This window comes from Polistes fuscatus, unplaced genomic scaffold (assembly GCF_010416935.1).
Source record: "Polistes fuscatus isolate 324 unplaced genomic scaffold, CU_Pfus_HIC Scaffold7, whole genome shotgun sequence".
NCBI lineage: Eukaryota > Metazoa > Arthropoda > Insecta > Hymenoptera > Vespidae > Polistes > Polistes fuscatus.
In genome coordinates this window covers 8,225,900-8,249,589 of record NW_025113151.1, presented here as the reverse complement: position 1 = coordinate 8,249,589, position 23,690 = coordinate 8,225,900, and the positions used below count along the sequence as shown (strand labels likewise).

At 34.0% G+C, this 23,690-nt stretch overlaps 1 protein-coding gene across 1 annotated transcript in view; it reads right to left on the bottom strand.

Annotated features, from left to right (window-relative positions):
• LOC122524068 (B-cell lymphoma/leukemia 11A) overlaps window positions 1–23,332 on the bottom strand; it is a 29,848-nt gene extending 6,516 nt beyond the window's left edge. Inside the window, exons 1-2 of the mRNA XM_043646136.1 lie at window positions 23,011–23,332; window positions 4,754–5,203 (exon numbers count right to left, since the gene is read on the bottom strand). Of these exons, the coding sequence (XP_043502071.1) occupies window positions 4,754–5,203; window positions 23,011–23,047 (487 nt within the window). The 5' untranslated portion in view covers window positions 23,048–23,332. The remainder of the gene's footprint in view (window positions 1–4,753; window positions 5,204–23,010) is intronic.
• Between the last annotated feature and the right edge of the window lie 358 nt (window positions 23,333–23,690).

Genomic DNA, 23,690 nt, shown 5'->3' with positions numbered 1-23,690 from the left:
TAGTAGTGTAAAACTGTACATTTTATTTATAAGTAACATTTCTAACCTTTTATACGTAAAAATTATAATTTACATTATTAAATATATCTCGTTTTAATATTTGATATTTAGTTGACAAATTAGTATGAATAAAATTCAATATATTTAGTTATACTACTAGAGAAAAAGTTGAGTTACTTTTTCGATCGGATTTGATTGAATAGAAATTGAAAACTATTAAATGGTAAGAACGTCGTATAGGTAAGTATAGTACACTCCATACATAGGAATAGTATAAGAGAGAAAGAAATCTTTTGGAATGGTGACCGACCGATTTTCTTCAGAAATTGCCCGTCAAATTGGCCAGGCCGACGTTTCGAAGTAAATCGTTTGGAATATACCATTGTTTAACGACAAGCAGAGCCATGGTCATCCTTTCGAATACTTCCTTTTAACCCTTTCACGGAAGACTTCATACGAAACGAGCAACAACTGCATCGGTATGTAAGGGTGATCGCAAAATGACATATTCGAAAGATGAGTGAATATCTCTCTTTTCTTTGTAATACTTTGAAAAATATTTTCTATATGTGTATGCATGTGTTTATGTGTGTCTGTGAATGCAGATATGCGTACTTTATGAATCCTTTTTCAATGCAGTTATTCAAATAATAATTGCAAATGTCTAAACGTAAATTGCGAACTCGATGGTTGTTAAAACATTTTTCAATACTTAATATTAACTTTGAAAAATATTTGTTCTTTCCTCTCGGTAATAAATAAAAAGTGTCTGATGAATTTAGTTCTTACGAGTATGACGTAAGATACTTCAAGATGAAATAAATTGATGATCTAGATATTAGGAAAGATTTGAAAGATTTGTTTTCTTTTTCGACAATCGAAGCAGTAACCCATCTGCTGGTCTCGCCCTATCGAAAGCTTTCGCACCCGTGACGTCATGGTACACAAAGGATCGTAATCCAGAATGGCGTGTGACAATATTAAAATATTGATTAGCCAACGTATGCGACGTATGCACTTTGTCCCTGGCACAAGGGTTGCACTTAAAAGGGCCGGCGCTTGCAATGGATCGTGTATCCCAGGTAGGATAGATTGTGGGCGATTTTAATCAGGGACTTATGGTCACGTGGATCTTTACAAATTCTTTCTATCACTGTGTGTCCATTTTAAATATGCTGCTATCGTTGTAATTTAGTATTTTTATTTTATTTCTAATATATAACTGTAACTCTCGTTAGAAAATCAAATACAAATAATTAGATTATACCGATAGAAGTAAATTTAAAAAATGGACACAGTCATATCAGTTGATAGGATTAAAATAAAATTAAAATAAAATTTGAAAAAAAAAAAGAAAAAGAAATAGAACCGATGGAAATTCAATTATTTTTTTTTCTTTAATTTAATTTAAAAGAATTGACATTAGTTGACGTCACACGGTCGGTGAAATCACTTTGAAAATTTGAAGTTTCTATTTTTAGCAAAGAGTAACTCACGAATGGAACTTTAATATCCATGTACGATCGCAAACGTACACCTTGCGGTCAGTACGCGGTGCCAGGGACAAGATTGGTCAGACAACAGTGCCTCTCTTTTTCTCTTTCTCTCTTTCACAGATCCTTTATGTCGCCCGTTCGTTCGTCCGACCGCAAACATCAAGAATGGACCACCGGGTCCCATTAAATTTGCCTTTTATCTCTAACAAAAGCTTCTTCATGGAGTTTTAAAAATAAAAGTATTGTACCTTTATATGCCATTTCTACGAGAACAAAAAACAATACTTCGTACCAGACGTCAAAACAACAAAATATATATATAAATAAACAAATAAATAATATAATAAATAAAATATGATTCTTTTTTATACAAAAAATCGGTGGTTTTACGAAATGGAAGGAAAAAAAGATTCAGTGTAAAAAAAATAAATAAATAAATAAATAAAAAATAGAATAGGGGGGGAGAGAGAGAGAGAGAGAAAGAACAAAAATAAAACAAAATAAAATGAAGGAAAAAGAAGGGAGATCAGGATGTAGCCAATTCGCAAGCAATTCTCGAGACGCCTCAGGCGGTCCAAGAAAACGGGATACGTGCGAGAAAGAAGAAGAAGAAGAAGAAGAAAAGAAAGAGAAAAGAGAGAGAGAGAGAGAGATAAAACAGGGAGAATCCTTCGTGGACCAAGAAGGGGTCGGAAAGAAACCATAAAGAGCAGCTGGGTGAAAAACCTCACCCGCGACGACGAGAATTAATATTCCAGACAAACGTGACAGATAGATCAAATCTGCATCTCACCCAGAGCGCTCTCTGGTGTCAATTCCAACGGATTATCGCTTCCTTTCTCTACTCTCGCACCACCCACCCCAAACCCCCAAACCCCCAACCACTTTTTCTCAAACCTTCTTCTCATTGCTAACTTCCCTATCTGCGATATATATTTTTCCAACTCTTCGAATCTATCCCAACATATTTTCTTTCTTCCTTTTTCTTTCTTTCTTTCTTTCTTTCTTTCTTTCTTTCTTATTCTTTTATTAATATTGATATTGTTATTTGCAATTCAATCATGAGATTGAAATGGATATATTGTTATCAATATTTTTCAAATGGTCGTATAGACGAACGGAAACAATATTTATAATACAAATGAAGAGAATTGCGCGCGAAATTATAATATTATTCAATTTTATGCGATAAAAATTATTTTCAGAACAAATAATCATTCGTTTCTATTCTGAATTCGCAATTGTAATATTAAAATTAAGATTTCATATATATAATATTATATTAGATATGAATAATTTTTAATATAGAAACGGGGAATAATTTTTTTATAAATTGAGAACAAGTTCAAATTGTTAAAAATTAATTTAAGAATTTAGAAATATTTAAATATATATTTTCAAAATTAATTGTCCGAGAGAGAAAACAAATGTTATTTTGTTATACACTTAAATATATAATTAATAGTTACTTATATCGGGTGTAACAAATTCGGGGGGTAAAATTTGATGAAATTTGAACGTTAGAAACATTTTCAAAAGACAGATGATTAAGAATGAGCTAATCGATAACAGGTATGGTCTAATGAATTCGAATAGGTATAGGGATGAAACCAGAACGATAATGACGATGACGATGACGATAATCAGGGTCCTGCTGTCATCGGTTGATCTTACCTGGGCCGCATGCAGCGCGTTAAACGAAACGAAACGAAACGAAACAAAATTAAACGAAAAGGAAAGAAAAGGAAAGGAAAGAAAATTCTGACACGAGCAAGCAAGCAAGCAAGCAAGCAAGCAAGCAAGCAGCACGTACGCAGGCACGTTCGTACGAACGTTAGATGAATGGCTCGTGCGTACCACGTGGCCAAACAATAGGAAGATTCTAATTAGGCTGCTTTCGAGTTGGCCGGTTTGTAAAGTGACAAAAAATTCTGACAAAAAAGACAACGAAAGGGGCAGAACCAAGGAATATATATATATGCATGTATATGTTGTATATATATATACATACATGTGTATACTTGATTTATACATATATGTAGTACGTGTGTATAGATACAGGGAATAAGGGAATAAGGGACTAGGACGGGCACGAGCTTCGCTCGCGTTCTGCTACGAAAAAAGGGGTTAACTCTTGCGACAAAACGGATAGCTAAGGGAGAAAAGGGCTGCTGCTGGCTTGCTGCGTGCTTCACGCTTCGTGATGAAGCCTTTAAGGATAGGCTTGGTTGATCCGTCGGTCGTGTGTACCGGATAAACTCGATCCTTTCTTTCAAATTTTATATAGAAATCTGTTGGTTAAGTATCTAGGTAAAGACTTGATTCAGAATATAAGTGTTAATGTGTTCATAATTTGTTACTATTTAATATAATAAATTTAATGTTTTGTATCGTTTATGGATTAACCAAAATATATTAATTTTTGAATAATTTTTCATAACGTTATATAAATAAAATCTATCAAACAGGGACAAATAAACAAATTTATAAAATCAAAACCATAAACGTAATTTTTATACAACAATATATCGAACAACAAATACGAGAAGCAATAAAAACTATTTCTCTTATCATAAAAAGCAGAATGTAAACCGTGTACAACGTATGACAATAGGAATAGGAAAAACATACGCAAAAAAAAACATGGTAAAATAAAGATAAAAAGACAAAAAAAAGAAAAAAGAAAAAAGTTTTTCAATGAAATGTGAACACCCGCGCGTTAAACCTATCGACAATGCAACGATGTGACCCCTTTGGAGGGATGGATGATGATTCGCGGAGGGGTGTAGTGGGGTATAGAGGCAGGTTCAACCCCGAACTCAAAGCGGGCGCTTTAAATTCAAAAATCGAATCTACCGCATCGACATTGTTCGTGTTCGTTGGACCACGTCCGACATCAGATGGCCGATCATGAACGTACTTTAAACCCTCGAAACTTTTTTTCTACCTTTCGCTTCTCTATCGATAATTCCTAAGTGTCTGTGTATTAGTAATTTAGACGTACAATGCAACATACGTATAAGTTTTTATTTCCTATTTATTCTTAAAAAAGAAAAAAAAAAGAAAAGAACTTTTCATCGGACAATTGTTTTCTTAAACGAAACTCGATATTTTCAAATCTGTCACGTGATATAATCTTGAATGATAGTGTGTTTCAAGAAAGGATGTAACGTACTTATGGTTCTTTAAAAAAAGAAAAAAAAAACGAGGAATAAAAGATTCGATAAAATGTGATAGAAATGTAAAATATTTCTTACCGGAATTGACGGTGTTGGTGTCAGCATCGACAGACTCGGTTTTTTGCTTCTTAGGAAGTTCTTCCTTGTCATCGTCGAGATCCTCCGTTCGTCTTTTCGGCGTCGAACTTGCACTAGCTCTAAGCTCGATCGGACTTCCGGTATCCGGTGCTGTACCCTGAGGCGTAGGTGGACTTTCGAGTCTACCACCCCTTTTGTTGATCGGCGCGGAAATACTTGGTACCGAATTAAGTTTCGAATCTTGATCCGTAGTTTTAAGGGCAAGAGCGTCCTCAGGATCGGAGTCCTCTGGTGCTGCCGTAGCCGGAGGACTGTGACACCCTTGGAGGGTACTGCGACAGTGGTTGACCTTGTGCTCGATGAAACGAACTATCTCGCCAAGGGGATAGGACGCCCTGCAACCTCCGCATTGGACGGTGTCTGGGGACGTACTACTTTGCGAAGTTTCCGCTATAAAAACAAATATATACGTCGAAATATGATTAGTTCGTTTAATATTTATATTTCATTAAATGTATAATTATAACCAATATGATTGATACGTTAAGTAAATTAATTAAAGGTATTTTTTTGCAGAGATTACAATATTCATTTGTGTATTTTACGTATAATTTTAATCTAGAGATAAATAATATATTATACAAAAAATGATAACATTTTTTATTGGAAAAGAATACTAATTCATATTTAATTATGATATTTGATGTATAACGTAAATTAATAATCGTGGAAGAAAATTTGTAAAATTTAACAATTCGATGTCGCGTTAAATGTACACGTGTATCTAATTATTATGAATTTAACCAAGATAATTAATATATATAAAGAAAGTAAATTTAAATCATTGTCTAGAAAAAATCTACAATTTTTCTACTTCGACGAAAGTAAAGTGGAAAAGAATGATATTGTAAATTAATTACAAATATATATTTCAAACAACGTTTACACAGTCTTACTACTAATTAACATCAAAAAAAGAAAGAACGAACGGTCGTCTTGGAAAATAAACGATTTTTCGTTTCCGGTGCATTTCTATTGATAAAAAAGAATTAATTTCCTAATTAATATTAATCAAAATAAAAAGATAGAAAAGTATCTTTCTCGAGCATTGATAAAAGGATTCACTTTCGTATAGAATAGGTCATATAATTTACTAATGGTGAAGGGTCAAATGGTGTCCCGAGGTCAACCGCAGACGCAACAATTCACTTTTAAGTGTCCTCTAAGAGACTACCGAAAGAGATTTCTCCTAGAAACAGTCTGGGACATTAACATAGAGATTGGCAAGAGTTTCATACATCGATCTTTCCCTCCGACTAAGTCAAGTATCCATATCCATCCGGATGGGGTTGCCAGCTCGTCGAGAAAACAAGAAAAACTCTCTCCATTTCTCTCTCTCTCTCTCTCTCTTTCACTCATTCTTTCTGCCCATCTCGATGCTATTCTCCAGATATTTTTTTTTCTTTCCTTTTCTTTTCTTTTTCCTTCGATCTCACTTACTTTTCGTAGTTGAACCATCAAGAACGTTTTCCACATTTTATTTTTTATTTTTTATTTTTTCTTTAGGGAGGGGGGAGGTGGATTAGAATGAGAGAGAGAGAGAGACAAAGAAACATTGTTCTTTCGTTCATTTTTTATTTCCTTTCCTCTCTCTCTATTTCTTATTTTTTTCTTTTTAAGTACTTCTCATTATACTCCCACTTGTTTATCATTTATTCTTACTCTCTTTCTCCCTCTCTCTTTCTTTTTCTTTCTCTCTTTGACATAAACTCTACCTTCCCTTTTTCCCTACCCTTTCCTAGGTGCGCCAACTCGGTTCGATTCTTTCTGGGCGGAGCTCTCTTGACCATTGGCCAAAGCGCAAACTCGTTTCGTTTTACAGTTCTTCCCTCTCTCCCATCTTTACCTCACTCACTCACTCACTAACTCACTCACTCGCTCATTCGCTCTGTCTCTCTCTTTCTCTCGTTTTCTATCTCGCGGTTAAAATCAGAAGAATATTAAATCGAACGTTAAACGTGGTATACTCTTGAATTACACCTCATTCTTAAATAGAAAATTTGAATAAGATCGTAAAGATCTCTTAGATGGAAAGACTTCGCACAAACACACACACACACACACACATTTCATTGAAAAAAAAATATCATCTTAAGATAGCTCTCCTCTTTCACCGGAAACCTGAAGAAAAAGAGAGAGAGAGAGAGAAAAAGTACTCGTACTTTGACGTGAAAGAAGAGTGTAAGATCTTAATCATTTTTTTCTCTCTTTTTTCTATTCTTTTTCTTCCAAAGGAATGAACGAATGAAAAGAAAAGATAAAGATGATTGTGTGATAACACCATAGGAATAAGATACATCGGTCAGAAATTCAGGCACGCGAATCGAATGGAAAGTTCGAAAGGGAAGAAAATGTTTTTGGGGGATGTGAAAAGGAAGAAAGAGAGAGAGAAAAAGTATAAAAATGACGAAAGAAAAAGATGGCCGTTCGGATCTAGTGAATGGACGACGGACGGACGGGACGGGTTTTCGGGCCCGTTATTCGCCTACGATTCAAAAGCGCTCGGTTAGAAACAAGAGACGCGCGACCGGTCGTTAGCGACAATGGGCTTTTGTTTTTTCGGGGGCAGATGTTGGACCAAAACGATGTCGGAGCGACGGCTACGAACGGTACGACCGCTAGAACTACCCTATGAATTACCTAGGGTTGAGGTACTTTTTAAGATTAGCTTGAAGAAGTACACGCGAAGATAACTATTATCCTTTCTATATATATTTCTTCTTCATCTGTATACACAAATATTTAACACGCACATTTTTATCTTATTTTGTTTTATACGAATAAGTATTCGTTTAATTTTTATCGTTATCATTTTTGAATTATCAGAACTTGTCGAAATGGATGATTGAATTATAGCGAACCTTCGTTATTTGTGTGTGTGTTTTCGCGTGATTCACGTAATATATTATTTGTAATGAATTTTATTTCGTTGATATATTATTTTCGAAACCAAGTAAGCACTTTTCAAGTGACCAAAAATAGTTGAAAGTTTATAAATTATTTACAGGATTTTAAATCTAACTAAATATATAATAATAGTGATAATTTGTAAATAGTTGAATAGAATATGTAGAAATTAATGGAAAAATATTTCAAAGTATATAAAAAATTCTTCTAATATTTAATATACATGTCTTGGTATAAAACAAAAGAAAGAGAGAGAGATATATAACTATACCAGTTATCTTGAGAATATAATCGATTCCACTTTCGAAGCTTGGACAAAGTTACGACATATGATAGAAGAGGGTTGCTTTGTAGTCTATATATATATATATAAAGAGAAATAAGTGAGTCAGTCGATACCACGAATGTTCGTGGCGAAAAGATAACATAAAAATCCAACATTACCCGACGAATGTAAGTTGGATTGCTTACAAATTGGTCCATACATCCGTAATGTCTCGATCACTTCTCCCTTAACGTGTGTACACCACAAAATGAAGGAATAGGAGAAACAAAAAAGTCATCATTTCCATTCGCGTATGAGGAATATCCCCCAAAAAATATCAAACTTATTAATTTTCCTTATTATGATCCCGCAAACCAACGCAAAAGATCAAAATCAAATATATTTCTTTTTTGTTATTACAAATTTCTTCATATTTATAACTTCATTTATGATTATTTAAATGTTTGGATAATTTCTATCATTCAACGAATGACAGTTAAGATGTTCAACAAAAATATTATAATCTTTAAATACTTTTTCTTATAATACAGATAAAAATAATTGAAATCATTCGAAAATAAATCTAAAAAGAAGTTTAACGAAGTAAATGAAATGTATCGATGATTTAAACATAACTCAAGGATGAAATTAAAAAGTTGTTTGACGTATAGGATATAATAATACTGAAATATTTAAATAGATTTAATTTTCTACCTTCCAGAAAAATAAAATTAAACGTTTTAATAATTTGAATGATTCAATAATAAAATTAAAAACAAGCTTGCGCATACCGAAGTACAATAATTTGTCAAGATTGATGTATATATTTTATTGTTTTATTTTTTTATATGATCAATGATTTTCCTATAAAAAAAAAAAGTAGAGTTTGTCGGTGTAAATCCCCTCTAACGTATCTAACATTCCCAACAATGTCTTCATAGAATAGAAAAGATATACCGATAACATAGAATACCACAATCGCAAAGATATCCTGAGGCAATGTCCTTGTTAGGACATCCGTCCCGTCAAAACGTCCAGAGGACACATCGAAGCAATTGAATTACGATCATCCCCAGGGCAAGCCCCAACCGTAACCAATAATTCCATTATCCATTAGTATTGGGTCGCACCAATTTCCTTTTACAAGGAGCATGATAGAGATGATAAGAAGAAGAAGAAGAAGAAGAAAAAGGATACGTGTATTTTAACGATCGAAAGAAAGACAACATGCTTTGAAAACGAGAATAACCGAGAAGAATATTGAACGTCACGGTTTTTCTCTGACAGATATTACAATTGAGTCAACGTCCAAACAATATTATCAACAAACTAAATACAACTAAACTTGCATTAAGTTGTTTGCGACGTGTTGGTTGATTTATTCATTTATATGTGTATTTTAATCGATTAGAAATTTTTATTCATTTATTAGGATATTTAATTAATGATATCAAATCATTTTAAAATTTGTTTTCTTTTAAATGTAAGATAGGTTGCAATATTTTTGGAAATATATGCAGTTTGCTTAACGTGCCTTAATATTAGGCTAATCTAATAGAAATGATGATATAATTATCTAATATCTTTTAATATCTATTTTATAAGAAGATACCTAAGTTATTTAATTAAATATTTTGAAATTATTATATGTTTAATTCAGCATGTATTTGTTATAATTTATCTGAGAAATTACACATGGTTCAGTCGAATTATTCAGAAAATCTAACAACCCTCGCGAAATAAGAAAATTAAATAATTATTAAACCTATCAAGACATAGGTTAATTCTAGGCTTATAAATTAAAAATATTTCAAACAATACAATAATAATAAAACACTTCTCACTAATCAAATAAAATATAAGAAAAACCAAAAGCAACAACTTAAATAAAAACACAAACCGACTTCTTTGTTCCTTAAATGTGTGAAATTTAATTCAATTACAAATAATTAATTAATAATCAATTAAATTTCCGTATAATTAAATTCCAATGATTGATTAAAATAAAATTAAAATATTCTTCTATAGTAAAAAAGATATTTGAAGAAACAAACAAACAAACAAACGAATTCACACGCATAAACACGAAACAGACGTACACCTCAGACGTTTACCTTTGTCCTCCGCCATTACGCGTCTTCTCTTCCCGTACATTTAATTTCGATTCTAATATATATATATATATATTATCCACACACCGGTACACAAATTTTCTAACCGTTAGAAATATGATTCTATTAAATAATTTCGTATTCGTCGTCGTTCTCGTTCTCGACGACGACGACGACGAATGCGAATAAGTACGAAGCTTAGGTAGCCGAACTCGCATATATTCCTAAACGTTTTCATTATCTCAACATGGAGATCTGCTTTCGTCCATGCTCGGATGCTGACTGGAGCAGCATCGAGACGCGTTATAGGGCCAGCAGGACCCCGCCGACAGGATATCAAAAGAATAGAAAGGACCTACCGCACCACGTGCGTATTTCATGGTGGGGGGAACAATTTTTATATCGAACAACCCCTCTTATCTCCTTTCTCCCTCTTTCTTACCATCTCTGACCTTCTTTTTTTATTCTTCTTCTACTCCTTCTTCTTCTTCTTCTTCCTCATCTTCTTCGTAATCTCCTTTCTCCCTTTCTCTCCTTTTTATCAACTAAACCCTTCCATCGTTCCTTCGTCGTTGGACTTTTCTCGAGGGGTGAAGAGTTTTTCGAGTTAACCCTTAGGCACGATCGGTCCACCTTGTTGATTCTCTTTCTTTCCATCTCTCTCTCTCTCTCTCTTTCTCTTTCTTTTTTACAAACGTATATGTATCGTACAAAAGATCTAAAATGGCGTACCAATCTTCTTTCTCTTTCCCTTCTATGAGATATATATTTTTTTTTCTTATGGGGGTCTCTCCCTCTCCCTCTGTCTTTCCCTCTTCTTTCTCCTAACCCCCCCCTCTTCTATCCCCCTTGTACCTATGCGTACTTATATGAAAAAAAGACAGGTCGGTTCGTTGGTTAAAAAAAAAAAAAAAAAAGAGAGGGACAGAAAGAAGGGAGAAAAAAATTTGGACCCGTTTGGTTCGTACCGTAAGCTTCATCTCGCTAAACATCCCATACATCCCATACATATCCCATAACGTGGTCCATCGACCTCGTTCTCAAGAACGCCTTTCCTTCTTCTCTCTCTCTCTCTCTTCACAGCTTTTTTTATCATACTTTTTATTCTTCTTCTACTTCTTCAGCTTCTTTTCATTATCGAAAAGATTTTCTCGAATTTCCTTACTCGCGCGTTCCTTTGATCAAACGATTTCTATTTCGACCTTCTCTGATCGCAAACATTAGACCTAACGGTACTCTTTCGAGATATAATACGGTTTCCTTCTTCGGAGGATTTTCTTTTTTTTCTCTTAATTTTTTGTCTTTTTTGCTTTACCCAGTACACCTGTGATCTGTGATCATTTTTATCCTTTTTGTTTAGATAGATATAAATAAAACGATGTTATAATACAATTCGATGTTTTAGTACAATTATTATTTTTCTTTTTAAAATACTTGCATACCTAACATGGAACATTCAAATCCCTGATAATAATGATGATAACTTATTGATTAATTTATCGATAATTATCTGACAAAAATATTAATCAATAACACTTGTAAAAGAAATTATATTATTATTGTTCTAAAATTATTCTAATATTTCTTATCGAAATACTATACGTTTATTTAACGTGAAACATCAAAATCCTTGATGACGACGACGATGATATCGTATTTGCTATTATATTCATTCGAATGTTGAAATCCGTAGAAATGTCTGATTGTGAGTTTGAATGTCAGTCGAGATTGGAAAGAGAAAATTTCAATTTAAAGTGTGGGATCTGTTGGTGGCTAGGTAAAGTAAGAAAAGCACCCACGAACGAATCGTTTCGTCGTTTTCTACCGGCCAGTTATGAGAAATATGAAATCTGGTTCTCACGCGTTTTGAATGGGGTACGCGTTGTCTCTCATCCTATCTCTCTTACTTTCTTTCTCTCTTACTCTTTAGTCGCCCCACATGCGTATCGTGGGAGGATCTCCGAGTCCCAAGAGCCCTTTGTGAATCGACCGGCAGGACATTGTCCATTGAGAAACGACTAAACAGGTCCTAGAGAGTTGACCTGTCCTTTTCAGGGCACTACTCCTTTCAAGGAAAACCCCTTTCCTGATTTCTTCCCCTTTTCTTTTCCTCCCTATCCTTCTTTCTTTTTCATTTCAAAATAAATCTTTGCCGATACAGTTATACCATCCATAAACCACAGCTGTTGCTGCTCCTGGTCTTCTTGCTGCTGCTGCTGCTGTTGCTGCTACTGCTGCTGCTCTTCTTGCTGCAGTTGCTATTCCTTATTGAAGTGTCACTCGCTTGCATCGCGAATTTACCCAAATCCTGACATTTTTCTATTCCTTTCTCAAACATTTAACCTCAGACATATGTTTATCTCCAAGTTCCGTGGGAGCGAATCACCCAACCGAGAATTTATCAAATTTCTTATTCTTTTATTGTAACCACTTCTAACGATTGCTTATTTTTCTTTTTGTATTTTCAAAAGTTCATTACTAATTTCAAACGAATAACTTTTGGAAGGATCCACGAGTTAAATCGTTGCATCCGCGTACAGTTTTGTCGGCTCTTTTTAGTTGCTTTAACAGAATATGAGAGAGAGAGAGAGAAATATAACGCAATGGTTACGTAGTTTGTATCGTCGGTGACAATGACCGAAAAACAAACAACGAATGAAACCAGTTGTATTACAGAAACGACTGAATCGCCAATGGAAAACGCAACGAGTCGAAAACTCAAAGTGGCTTTGTATTGTCCAGCATCGCGAATACTTCTATCTCTTTCTCTCTTTTTAGTAACAGGTAACTCGTTCTCATACCGGTTAATTAGAAACTTCCGTGGCAAAGAGGGAAGGGAGGTGGGGGGTGGGTGAGGGGTTGTCGAGAGGAAGGGCTTGGGTTTCGTTGTTACATTATTCAAAACGTCCCCCGCGCGAAACTCTGCAATGTTCATGCCGCAAAACATCCGAATGCAAACTTTTGACAACGTTATACCACGTATCCTTGTTTGTGTGTGTGTTCCAGTACGTGTATATATGTGTGTGTGTGAGAGAGAGAGAGAGAGAAGTGCCGAAGCGTGTCACGTGAAATAATTAACGATCGCGCGAAATTTTCTCGAGCGAAAGGTGAAACAAACACACACACACATACACACACGCGCACATCGGTGTTTGCCAGTTTTCGTCGCGTTCATCGTTGTTCGTTTTCCTCGTCAAGAGTTGTCATGGGAGATTCGTATGTAGTTTAGAAAGAGAGAAGCTTTTACGTTTACATCGAAATTTCTCTGTTTATATATGCATGTTATGGTGGTAGTTGTGTTGTACGTGTATATATATATATATATATGCGTATACGTATTGAGACAAGACGCATATGAAACGCGTGGGAGGTCGCGAGAACGATCATTGTAAATCGTTCTTAGGCGTTTCGTCGCTCCCGTTTTACAAAGAGAGACAAACGTGAAAGTCACGTTTTAGTTACGCTTCAATCGTTAATTTATGATCGATCATTACCTATACTGTGTAAGATCGTTCGCCATACTCTTGCAATCGATTTGTTTTACGTTATTTTATATTATATTACTTTATTTGGTTACTACGTGAGTTTGCGTGCGTGCGTGTGTTTTTAATAAACTGCTTTATCAAATTTTTCTATTAAGTTTGTATTATTATTTTGCGTAGGTTTTAATTTTGTATGTAGAAAAATTTTTATATGCGAGTATTAATATTGTTAATATTATTAAATACGATAGGTCGTAGTTTTCGTTACTTATTATTTATTTAGTTAACGGTATTGTTTTATTATTTAATAACTGGTCGATTCTGTATGTAATTTTTTCTAATTTCATAGTATCTTTTTTTTTTATTTATTAATATAAAAATAATTTATGCCAGATTTAAATAATATTATCGAAATCAATTCATTATTTTTTTATGATCGCCGTAATAAATCTGTTAAGATTTATAAGAAAAATTTCAAACGACGATTATCACAGAAATTAAATATTTTAAATAATCTTGAACAATTTTATTTCTTAATAACCGATCACCTAATTTTTTAACGCATCCCCAAACAAAATTGAATATAAATAAATAAATCATAATGAAATGAAATGAAATGAAACGAATGAACGTAATCAATAAGCTAATCAATCAACGCTTATTAAAAAACAATTTAAATTTATCGTAACTACGAATAAATATATGAATAGTTCTAAACATCTCTATTAATCCGCCATATTAACGATTCTCTCACGCGTCAACGTAAAAGCCCTATGTAAAAGAAACGCCTGACCCCAAGCTTCTTTTTTTCTACCAACCAGTTCATATCCCGTCGAGTATACCCCCTGCAATGATTAGAAGCTCTGGATTGGTCCGATGTTGACAAAGGAAGTTCTCTCGAAACACGATCGATTTTTTTCCTTTTTTTATTCATTTTCTCAAAAAGAAAACAACGGTGAACGACCCGCTGTGCGATTTTGTCGTTCCTGACCAATCAAAACGAGTTTCTATTTCTTTCTCTCTCTCTTTCTATTTCTCTTTCTCTTTCTCTTTGTCACACTGTGCCATTTGGAGAACGCTCGGGAACAGCCACCATCTTGTTTCATTTCCGGGTCAGCAACGTCAACCGGACGTGACTTCTGCGATCATCGACTCGCTCATTTTTCGTTTTCCTTTCTTTTCCTATCTTTCTTTAACTTATAGTCTTATTTTTTGTTTTTGTTTTTTTTTTTCTTAATCTCTTTGGTGCCATCTCATCGAAAACCTTTCTTAAACTAGAACCAACCTTCTCGAAGCAAATATCCTGGCTCGACTTATTCGTTCGTGTCGAAAAATCGCGTTTAAAATCGTCGCATCCTCTTTCCGGTTGTTCGCGATCTTTTTGACTAAAGTATTACCGTTATAAAAAGAAAAAGATAGATAGATAGATAGATAGATAGATAGAGGGGAGAGATAGAATAAACGAAGTAGTCGTCGAATAGTAGTAGTCCACTTTGAAAAAATCAGAGTAGCTTGAAAAGAATTTCGAGCAGCTGTCTATCTCACTTTACTTTTCTCAAACGTTGGGAAACTTTTAACTGCGAGGGTGGAAGACTTTTCGAAGAGATTCTCTCTCTCTCTCTCTCTCTTTCTCTTTTTCACTATTTCTCTCTCTTTCTTTCTTGGTTAAGTATGCTTTTTAGATACTTCCCGAGTAAATATGACTTTCTCAAGGTCTCATACTCGTTGCAACGAACTAAAGAGAATAAGAAAGAAAGTAAAAGAGAAAAGGAGAAAGAAAGAGAGAAAAAAGAGAGAGAGAGAGAGAGGGGGAAAACAGTAAGAAGAAAAAGCCAACGAACTCTTGCTTGATATCGAACCTTACAATTCTTTGCGTGAAAAATAATCTTCAAGGACGTGGTGGAACATTACGTTTGTATGCGAAGGTGGAATAAGGTATATACCTTTTTTTCTTTTTAATTATGTGCTTCCTGTTGGGACCGCGAGAGTTTCCCATTAAGAATAGGAAGAACAACAAGAACAACAAGATGATGATGATGATGATGATGATGATGATGATGATGATGATGGAGGGAAGGAGGTAGAGAAGGAAGAAGAAGAATAACAAGAAGAAGAAGAAGAAGAATAAGGAAAAAGAGTAAATAGTAAGGGAAGTTTCCGCAAAGTACTGGCTCGTATGAATAAGAAACATACTGAGGAATTCCTAAAGCTTGGTAGGTTTGACTAGTGAAAATCTAAAAACGGTCACGGTCCTCCCTATTCCCCTGAACTTGGTCGCTCTGGTATAATCGTATTTATAGAAGTAACCGAGGTGCCACGTACTACGACACGGCCACGTGCTTTACATACGCCCTCCTGGGACATTACATTATAACGGGTGACCAACTGGAATGGAATCTTTGGAAGAAAATGAAACTTTTCAAAATGTTTACTGTATATATATATATACATGATTATAATTTTAATGAGATTAATTATAAACGAGAAATAATTCTACTTTCCGAATAATTTAATTAACAACAAATTCATTCTTAAACAGTTTTAGAAAATTTTCAATAAATTTTCTTTCGTAGTAAAATATATTCCTTATCGTATTTAATAAAATAATTTAATAATATATATATATCGGGTGAATATTCGGAGAAGTATAGGAAGAAAAGAATTTGATCAAAATCATTGATACCGAAAAAAAAATTAGCTTTCTTTTATATAAAAACCAATTTCTATGCGTCTAAACTAATTTGATCCGATTATATTGTAAAGAAAAAACACGCAAAAGAAAAAAAAAGAAGAAGAAGAAGAAAAAAAGAAATCAAACATATTTAGATCGAAAGGATTTAAAATGGAAACTTGACTCCACACCTTAATCCTCTCAATTACCATTCGAATATTTACATAAACAACTATTCACACGAAAGGATTGAAGAAACTTTAAAGTAAAGTAGACAATAGACACCTTGCTTTGCTATGCTTCACTTTGAGTGACCCTCGAACATCAGGACAGGTCACAGGTAAGAAAAGTGGTCAGAATAAGGGAGAGGAAAAAAGGGAAAGAGATAGTTGCACCTTATGGTGGAAGGAAGGAAGAGTATAGATCGAAGTGACCCTTGGTCAGGTAGCTGTTGATGCGGAGACTTGGCTAAACCCCTCCGACAAGTGAACACCCGACAAAGCGTATAATAATACGAGTAGATTATCGCTACGAAAGGTGTTCACACCTTAGAAGGAGGGTCTCGGACAATGCTGGACAATGGACCAGGAAACCGACACTGCAAACAACATAAATTTTCTTTACGCCTTACCTCCTTACACTTCAACTATCTCTTTCTATTTCTCTATCTTTCTTTCATTCTTTCATTCATCCTTTATTTCTTTCTTTCTTGCTTTATTTATTTCTTTCTTTCTTTCTCTTTCCTTCTTCTACCCTCTTAGGTTTATCTCACATTATGTTATTTTTTTTTCTTCTTCCCTTTTTTTCCAAGTTTACACTCGTTATTCGGCCCTTTGTCACGGTCAAAGATGTTTCTAAAGGAATAGTACCGAGTTTGTAAATCCATTAGCTCGAAGAAAAGCTCCGCGTGTCTACGTTATTATATTCTCTTTAAGAACGAAATAAATCCTTTCTTTTCTTTATTTTTCTTGTTCTTTTTCTTATTCTTATTCTTCTTCTTCTTCTTCTTCATCGGGAAGAGAAAAATTAAATAAGAGAAAAGAGAGAGAGAGAGAGATAAAGTAATGAAATATTTATTTACTTCATTACCACTCAATTTTATTTCCATTCTTAATTTCTTTTCTTTTTATCACGTACATTTGTGTTTCAGAGATATAAAGATTATTGCGATGATATTCTCATTGGATACAACAATTAATATCATTAAATTATTAATTTAATAAAATTTTAATTAAAATTTCTCAATTAACGTATTTAAAGATTTGTTTCAAATGATTCAACGTGTATATCATTTAATTTTATTTATATCTTTTCTTTTTTATCATTAAATGTTTATTTATAATCAATTAAAATCGTTACTATAAATTAGCTACTTAATTCTTTTTTTTTTTATATCAAACATTCGTATAAATATAAACTCGGTTGTTTTATTTTTCTTTCTTCTTTTTAAATGATATTAATTAGATAAAGAAATTCGTCATGGTAAACTATTTTTAAGGGGAGGGGATGGGAGGAGGAAATGGTTAAATCGTTCAAGGCAATAAGACTCCGGACTCGAAGAGAAATTCGCGAACGAACAAGACGACGACATCGTATTTCAGTTGAAATTGCCCACCGGCAGATTGGACGGACGATATACAGCCCACTAACAACAACGTGATAGAAAGAGATAAGACAGATAGATAGAGAAATAGAGAGAGAGAAAGAGAAAAAGAGAAAATCGTTATCCTTGTTCGTCCTTTCACAAAAAAAAAAGAGACAAGGATTTAAGGAACATCCTAAAACCGATGAAAGATTAATGTTTTCGTCTCTCGTTTAAATCACTTTCTAATCTACACACACACACACACGATTCATTAATTTTATTATATTTTAATTATACTTTTCGTATTTATTCATAAATCGGTTGATCGTTCTTTTATATTCGTGTTTGTACAAATCTAATATAATATTATAAAATTTATCCGAATTATGACATCGAGAGGAAGAAAAAATTCAAATTCTAACAGAAGTTATGATCTTTTAAAACAAAAGAAGAAAGGTCTTTTTTAATCGTTCAACTTATTGAACGTATATTAATATTAATTATGAATTATTAATAAATATTAAAAAGATAACGATTTAAATAAGCTCGAAATAATTTCTAAAACGTTTTCCTCGCGATAACAGCTGGCGCCATCTCCTGAATAAAGTGACAAGCAACGGATGCGTTGATTTAAATTTTCAAAAATACGCATTAATTATTTCATACCTTTATTCTCGAATTCGTTTAAAAAAATATCATACATCTAGAGATAGAAAATGTTTCTCAAAGTAATCTTACATTAGCATTAAAACGTATTTTTGAAAACTGTCCACGAGATGAAGTAATTCAATTCGTTTAACAAAAACTTTTTTTTACAGATTTTACTATCGAATCATTTAATTAACTTTTAAGATTCAAATTCAATTTTCGTAATAATTTAAAAGATTCGTGACTATTAAACGATCAATAATTTTTTATGTTCATATCAATTTGACAAAACGTACGTACGGTTACGATTTTGAATAAATGATCATTCGTTCTAACGCTCAAAATAAAAACTACGAAAATCCATAGAAAAATTTCACAATCTACTTTACATTCTTAATCTTTGTAATTAATCATCATGGCAAATGAACTCGTGATCAAATTTTAATAAATGATCTTACCCGCACGTTTGCCGTCACTCGGTTTAATAAGGATAAGACAAAAAATAAAGAAAAAAAAAATAAAGAAAATATAAAACAACAAAAAATAAATGAAGAAAAAGAAGAATAAGAAGAAGAAGAAGAACGGCAAGTAGAAAAAGAAGAAAAAGTTTGATTCGGTGGCTCGTGGCTCGTGACTCTTGATCGCGTCGACACGACTTGTTTTACCTGGTCGCGTGCTGGACCCTTTCGGAGGAGGGAGATAGACAGAAAGAGAAAGAAAAAGAAAAGAAGAGGAGGAAGAAGAAGAAGAGGAAGAAGAAGAAGAAGAAGAAGAAGAAAGAAGAAAGAAAAAGGAGAAAAGATAAAGGAAGGATGGAGAGAGAAAAAGGGTTTGCCGACACGCGCCCAACGCCCTAAAGGTTAATCTAAGGAATCAAATCAAAGTACTTTTTTTGTCGGCTTCTCTCTCTTTCTCTCTCTCTCTCTCTTAAGATCACAGTCTCTCTCTCTCACACAGTGTAAAGGCAAAGTAATAAGAAAGACAAAGATAGACGATAGAGTAGGAAACGATGGAATAGAAAGAAAAGGATAGAGAATGTACGTAAGACAGTTAAATAGAATGAAAGAGGGAGAGAGAGAGAGAGATGGATACACACAAGGTGAAGAAGGGTTTCCGACGGGTCGCATCAAAGACAATATTTAACAGACACGCAGATAGAAAACGCGCATATGCCGCGCACGTGCCGTTACAGGGGCAAGTAAAACGCGTACTTTGTTTGCTAAATAACATCCTCGTGAGTACCTTCAGTCGATCATGGTGCTATGTAGAATAAGCTTTTGAGAATACCGCGACTAGCTTCGTACTATAATATAATATATATATATATATAGATGCATGCATGCATACGTAGATATATATATATGTATATAAATGTACTATATATCTGTATGTAAGATATGCGGGTATAATTACGCTAACGATAAATGAGTCATGGGTTTTTTCGAATAAACGAGATAAGAAGAGTACCTACCTCGGCCCTCCCCCTCCCCCCTACTCATTACTCGTTTTTTATTGCACGGAGTTATGAAAGTGGCAAAAAATTTCGAAAGAGATTCTCGTTGATTGTTTAAACAATTCCTTTCTCCTCTTACTTTCATATATATATATATATAAATATATATAAATGTTATATATAGATATATATACTTATATATATGTATATACTTATGTATTAGTGTTGGTGTACACGTTAACGTGGATCGTAAGGTACTTAAAGGTCGTTGTTTTCATTTCCAGGAAGAGACCTTCTCGAGTTAGTAAACATAGTATTTAAAGTTTTGACATTGATAGGTGAACGCTAGGAATCGTCAAGACGTGTCCAAAGCGTTTATCTACATTGGACGATAGGATGTAACGTAAATGAAGAAACTATTAACAAGATCTACTTATATTTATGCTTATATATATATATATACATAAGTATATATATATATTTATATTTGTACGTATAAATAGATTTATGGAAAATAAACGTTTACTTTCTAAGAATAAGAAGAAGAATAATAATAATAAGAAGAAGAAGAAGATATTCCGAATACTTACCTCGTCGATAAGAAAAAAGAAGAATCCTAGTTTAATCGATTTCTTCTCTATTACGATCGTCCTATTATCGTCCTAGAGATTCTCAAGATTCAAGAATATCATTCAAACAAGTAGATCAACTGAATATCACGAAATACTATATCATAATAGGGTATTATCACTCATCGAAATAATACATATATACATATATATATATATACATATATACATATATATATATATACATCTACATATCTATACCTTTATTTCACACAATGATCAAATTAAAAAATTAGATTTCATGAAATATTACAATTAAAAGGAAGAGAAAAAGAAATTCGTTCAGAATTACAACAGGAATACGATACAAAACGTGCTCGTACCTCCTATCGTATGATATAAAGAACAAAATCAGAATCGCAGCGATTCGTGATAGAGTAAATAAGATCAATCGATCTTTGATCCGTTAAGGGTGGACGAAAAGTAAAATAGACGATGGGGATGGGGGAGTGGGTACTGTTGCGGGGGTTGTACGGAAACGTTAGTAAAAGATTCGGATATCTTTTCGCGGCGGCGTCATCGCGCGAACTAAAGAATATCGCAGTTGTAATTAAGAAAACGGAGCCCGTAGCCGGAGAGCCCGGAGCCGGCGCCGGCGACGACGCCGCCGTCGAGGATCCAAGGGGGTGGAAGAGGCGAGGGGCTCAAACGAACCTCGGTGGTGTAGCCCTGTAGAAGAAAAAGGTAGAAGACGAGGAATGAAGAGGTGTAACAGAGAAAGAGAGAGAGAAAACGAAAGAAAACGTGAGAAAACGAGAAAGAGAGTAAGAGAGAGAGAGAGGGGGTAGTGGTTGGTTGCTTCCTACGCGAAACGGGGGTGGAAAAGTCTGTGAAAAACGCGCGCATGACAATGCTATCCCCACCAACATCCCTCTCACCAAACCTCCCCTCTTCCTTCCTCCTGATTTTTCCTATTTTATTTTTTCCCTCTCTTTTTCCCTATCTCTTTCTTTTTTCTTCTTTCATTTTCTTTCCTTTTCTTCGCTTTTCTCGTTTTCTTTCTTTAACCCCTACAACCCACCCATCCACTCCACCCCCCCCCTCATCCTACTACTAACTTACTCCTCCTTCCTCTTTCTCGAGAACGAAGGTCGGCATCGGGGCTGCCGGCTGACTAATTAAAAATTCAACCGAAGAGTTAACCGAAGACGTTGCCCTTACATCTTTTTCCCTCTCTCTCTCTCTCCCTCTCTCTCTCTCTATTTTTTTTTTTTATTATTTTCTTTCTCTCACTTTGTTATATTTTTTCTTATTATTTTCCCTCCCTCCCTCTTTCTATCTCTTTCTATCTCTCTTGTTCACTGTTTTTCCTTCCTCTTACCATCTCTTGAGATTCTTTCTCAAGCTTCGACTTACTCCGTTTTCCCTCTTTGATTTCCGAGCTCGCGCCACGCGACCACGGATCACCTTCATTGTTTTCATTTTTCCTTTTCTTTTTTCTTCTACCTCTACTTCTACTTCTTCTTCTTTTTCTTCTTTTTTATTTTATTTTTTTTTTATTTCTTCTATCCTTTTTATCTTACTCTTTTTGATAACACGAACGAATGAACGGAACAACGTCTGTTTAATGCGTTCTTACCAAGAGGATGATACTTTTTTATTCTAACGTCGAGTTTTATGTCGTATCTCTACCTTTGAGATTTCCAGTTTATTTATTATATTTCTAATTTTTTTTTATTATTATTATTATTATGATTTCGTTTCTTTTTTTATTCTCCTACGACTTGCGAATGGAAAGAAAAGTTTTGGGAGAAAACATTCTGTATACTTTGAATATTACGATAATTTTTATCATTAAGAAATTTGTATCGTTTCATTTAAAATATTATCGTACGATTAATTACGTTAATACGTCGTTTATAACTTTTTACTCAGGAGTCTCCTAAGTTGCGACGAGAGAAATGGCGGGTAAAATGGGAAAACCACGTGACCGGTTATATTCGCTTTTCGTTTTGTTTAAAATTTTACGCGTTTTTCTCTTTTTTTTTTCTTAACATCTAAAATTAAAATTACTAATGGTATTAGAAGTTTTCATCAAGAAAAAAAATATCGAAATATCCTAAGAGTCAGAATTTTTCGATTAGATATATCTCTCCGATGTTTACGTTTTCTTTTTTCTCTACATTTTTTTCCACAGATAGAAAAGATAGAAAAAAGGGAAAAAAAGAGAGAGAGAGAGAGTGAAGAAGAAGAAGTTCAGGGGGGCGACGAAGATAAAAATGTAAACAAAGTAAGAAAAGTAACTCGCTCTGAGCGACGGACGGTAGAAAATAAATGACGACTGAGGTAGAAAAAAATTCGTAGGTAAATTTGTAAGGATAAATATCGGAGATAAGAATAATCGACCGAACGAACAAAAATACAAGAAAGTAAGGAAAATAAAAGCAAATAGAAAAAGAAGAAGAAAAAAAAAAGAAGAAGAAGAAGAAGAAGAAAACGGACTCACCTTGCGCGATCCTGACCGCGGGCATTTTGATCCTCATGGTGCCGACGTGGTCGTTCCTCGTTCGGATCCGTGTTGCACTTCCAAGGTAGTTTCCTCAGTGAGGGACCGAGAAGGGACGAAGAACGAACGAATGAACGAACGAACCGTACGAATGAACGAACCAACGGATTGGACAACGTCGAGGAGAAGGAAGAAGAAGAGGATGATGTCGTTGGTCCTTCCTCTTTCCGCTGATCCTCTCTCCTCCTCACTTTTTTTTTTCGCGAGGCCGATAACAGATGATTAACAAAAAAAAAAAGAAAAATAGGACAGAAAAACAACCATATATATAAATTATATATATAAAGGTATAAACGGATAATTTGATTAAGAAGAAGATAATAATAATAATAATAATAATAATAATAATATGACAGAGAGGATGACAATGACGATTATGATATGAAAGAGTGAAGAAGGGAGGTTTGGAAGGAAAAAAAAAAACAAAAAATTGTCCTCGTATTAATCTAACACACGTTTCACGTTATTAACGTCCTCCGTTCGCCTGACGTGTTGTTATTGTTGCTGTTGTTGTTGTTGTTTTCGTTGTTGTTGTTGTTATCAAAGTCACGTTTACCCCTCACCACCTCCTCCTTTTCCTTCCTATCGAAGGAAGAATTTTCTTGTCCATTTATTCTATG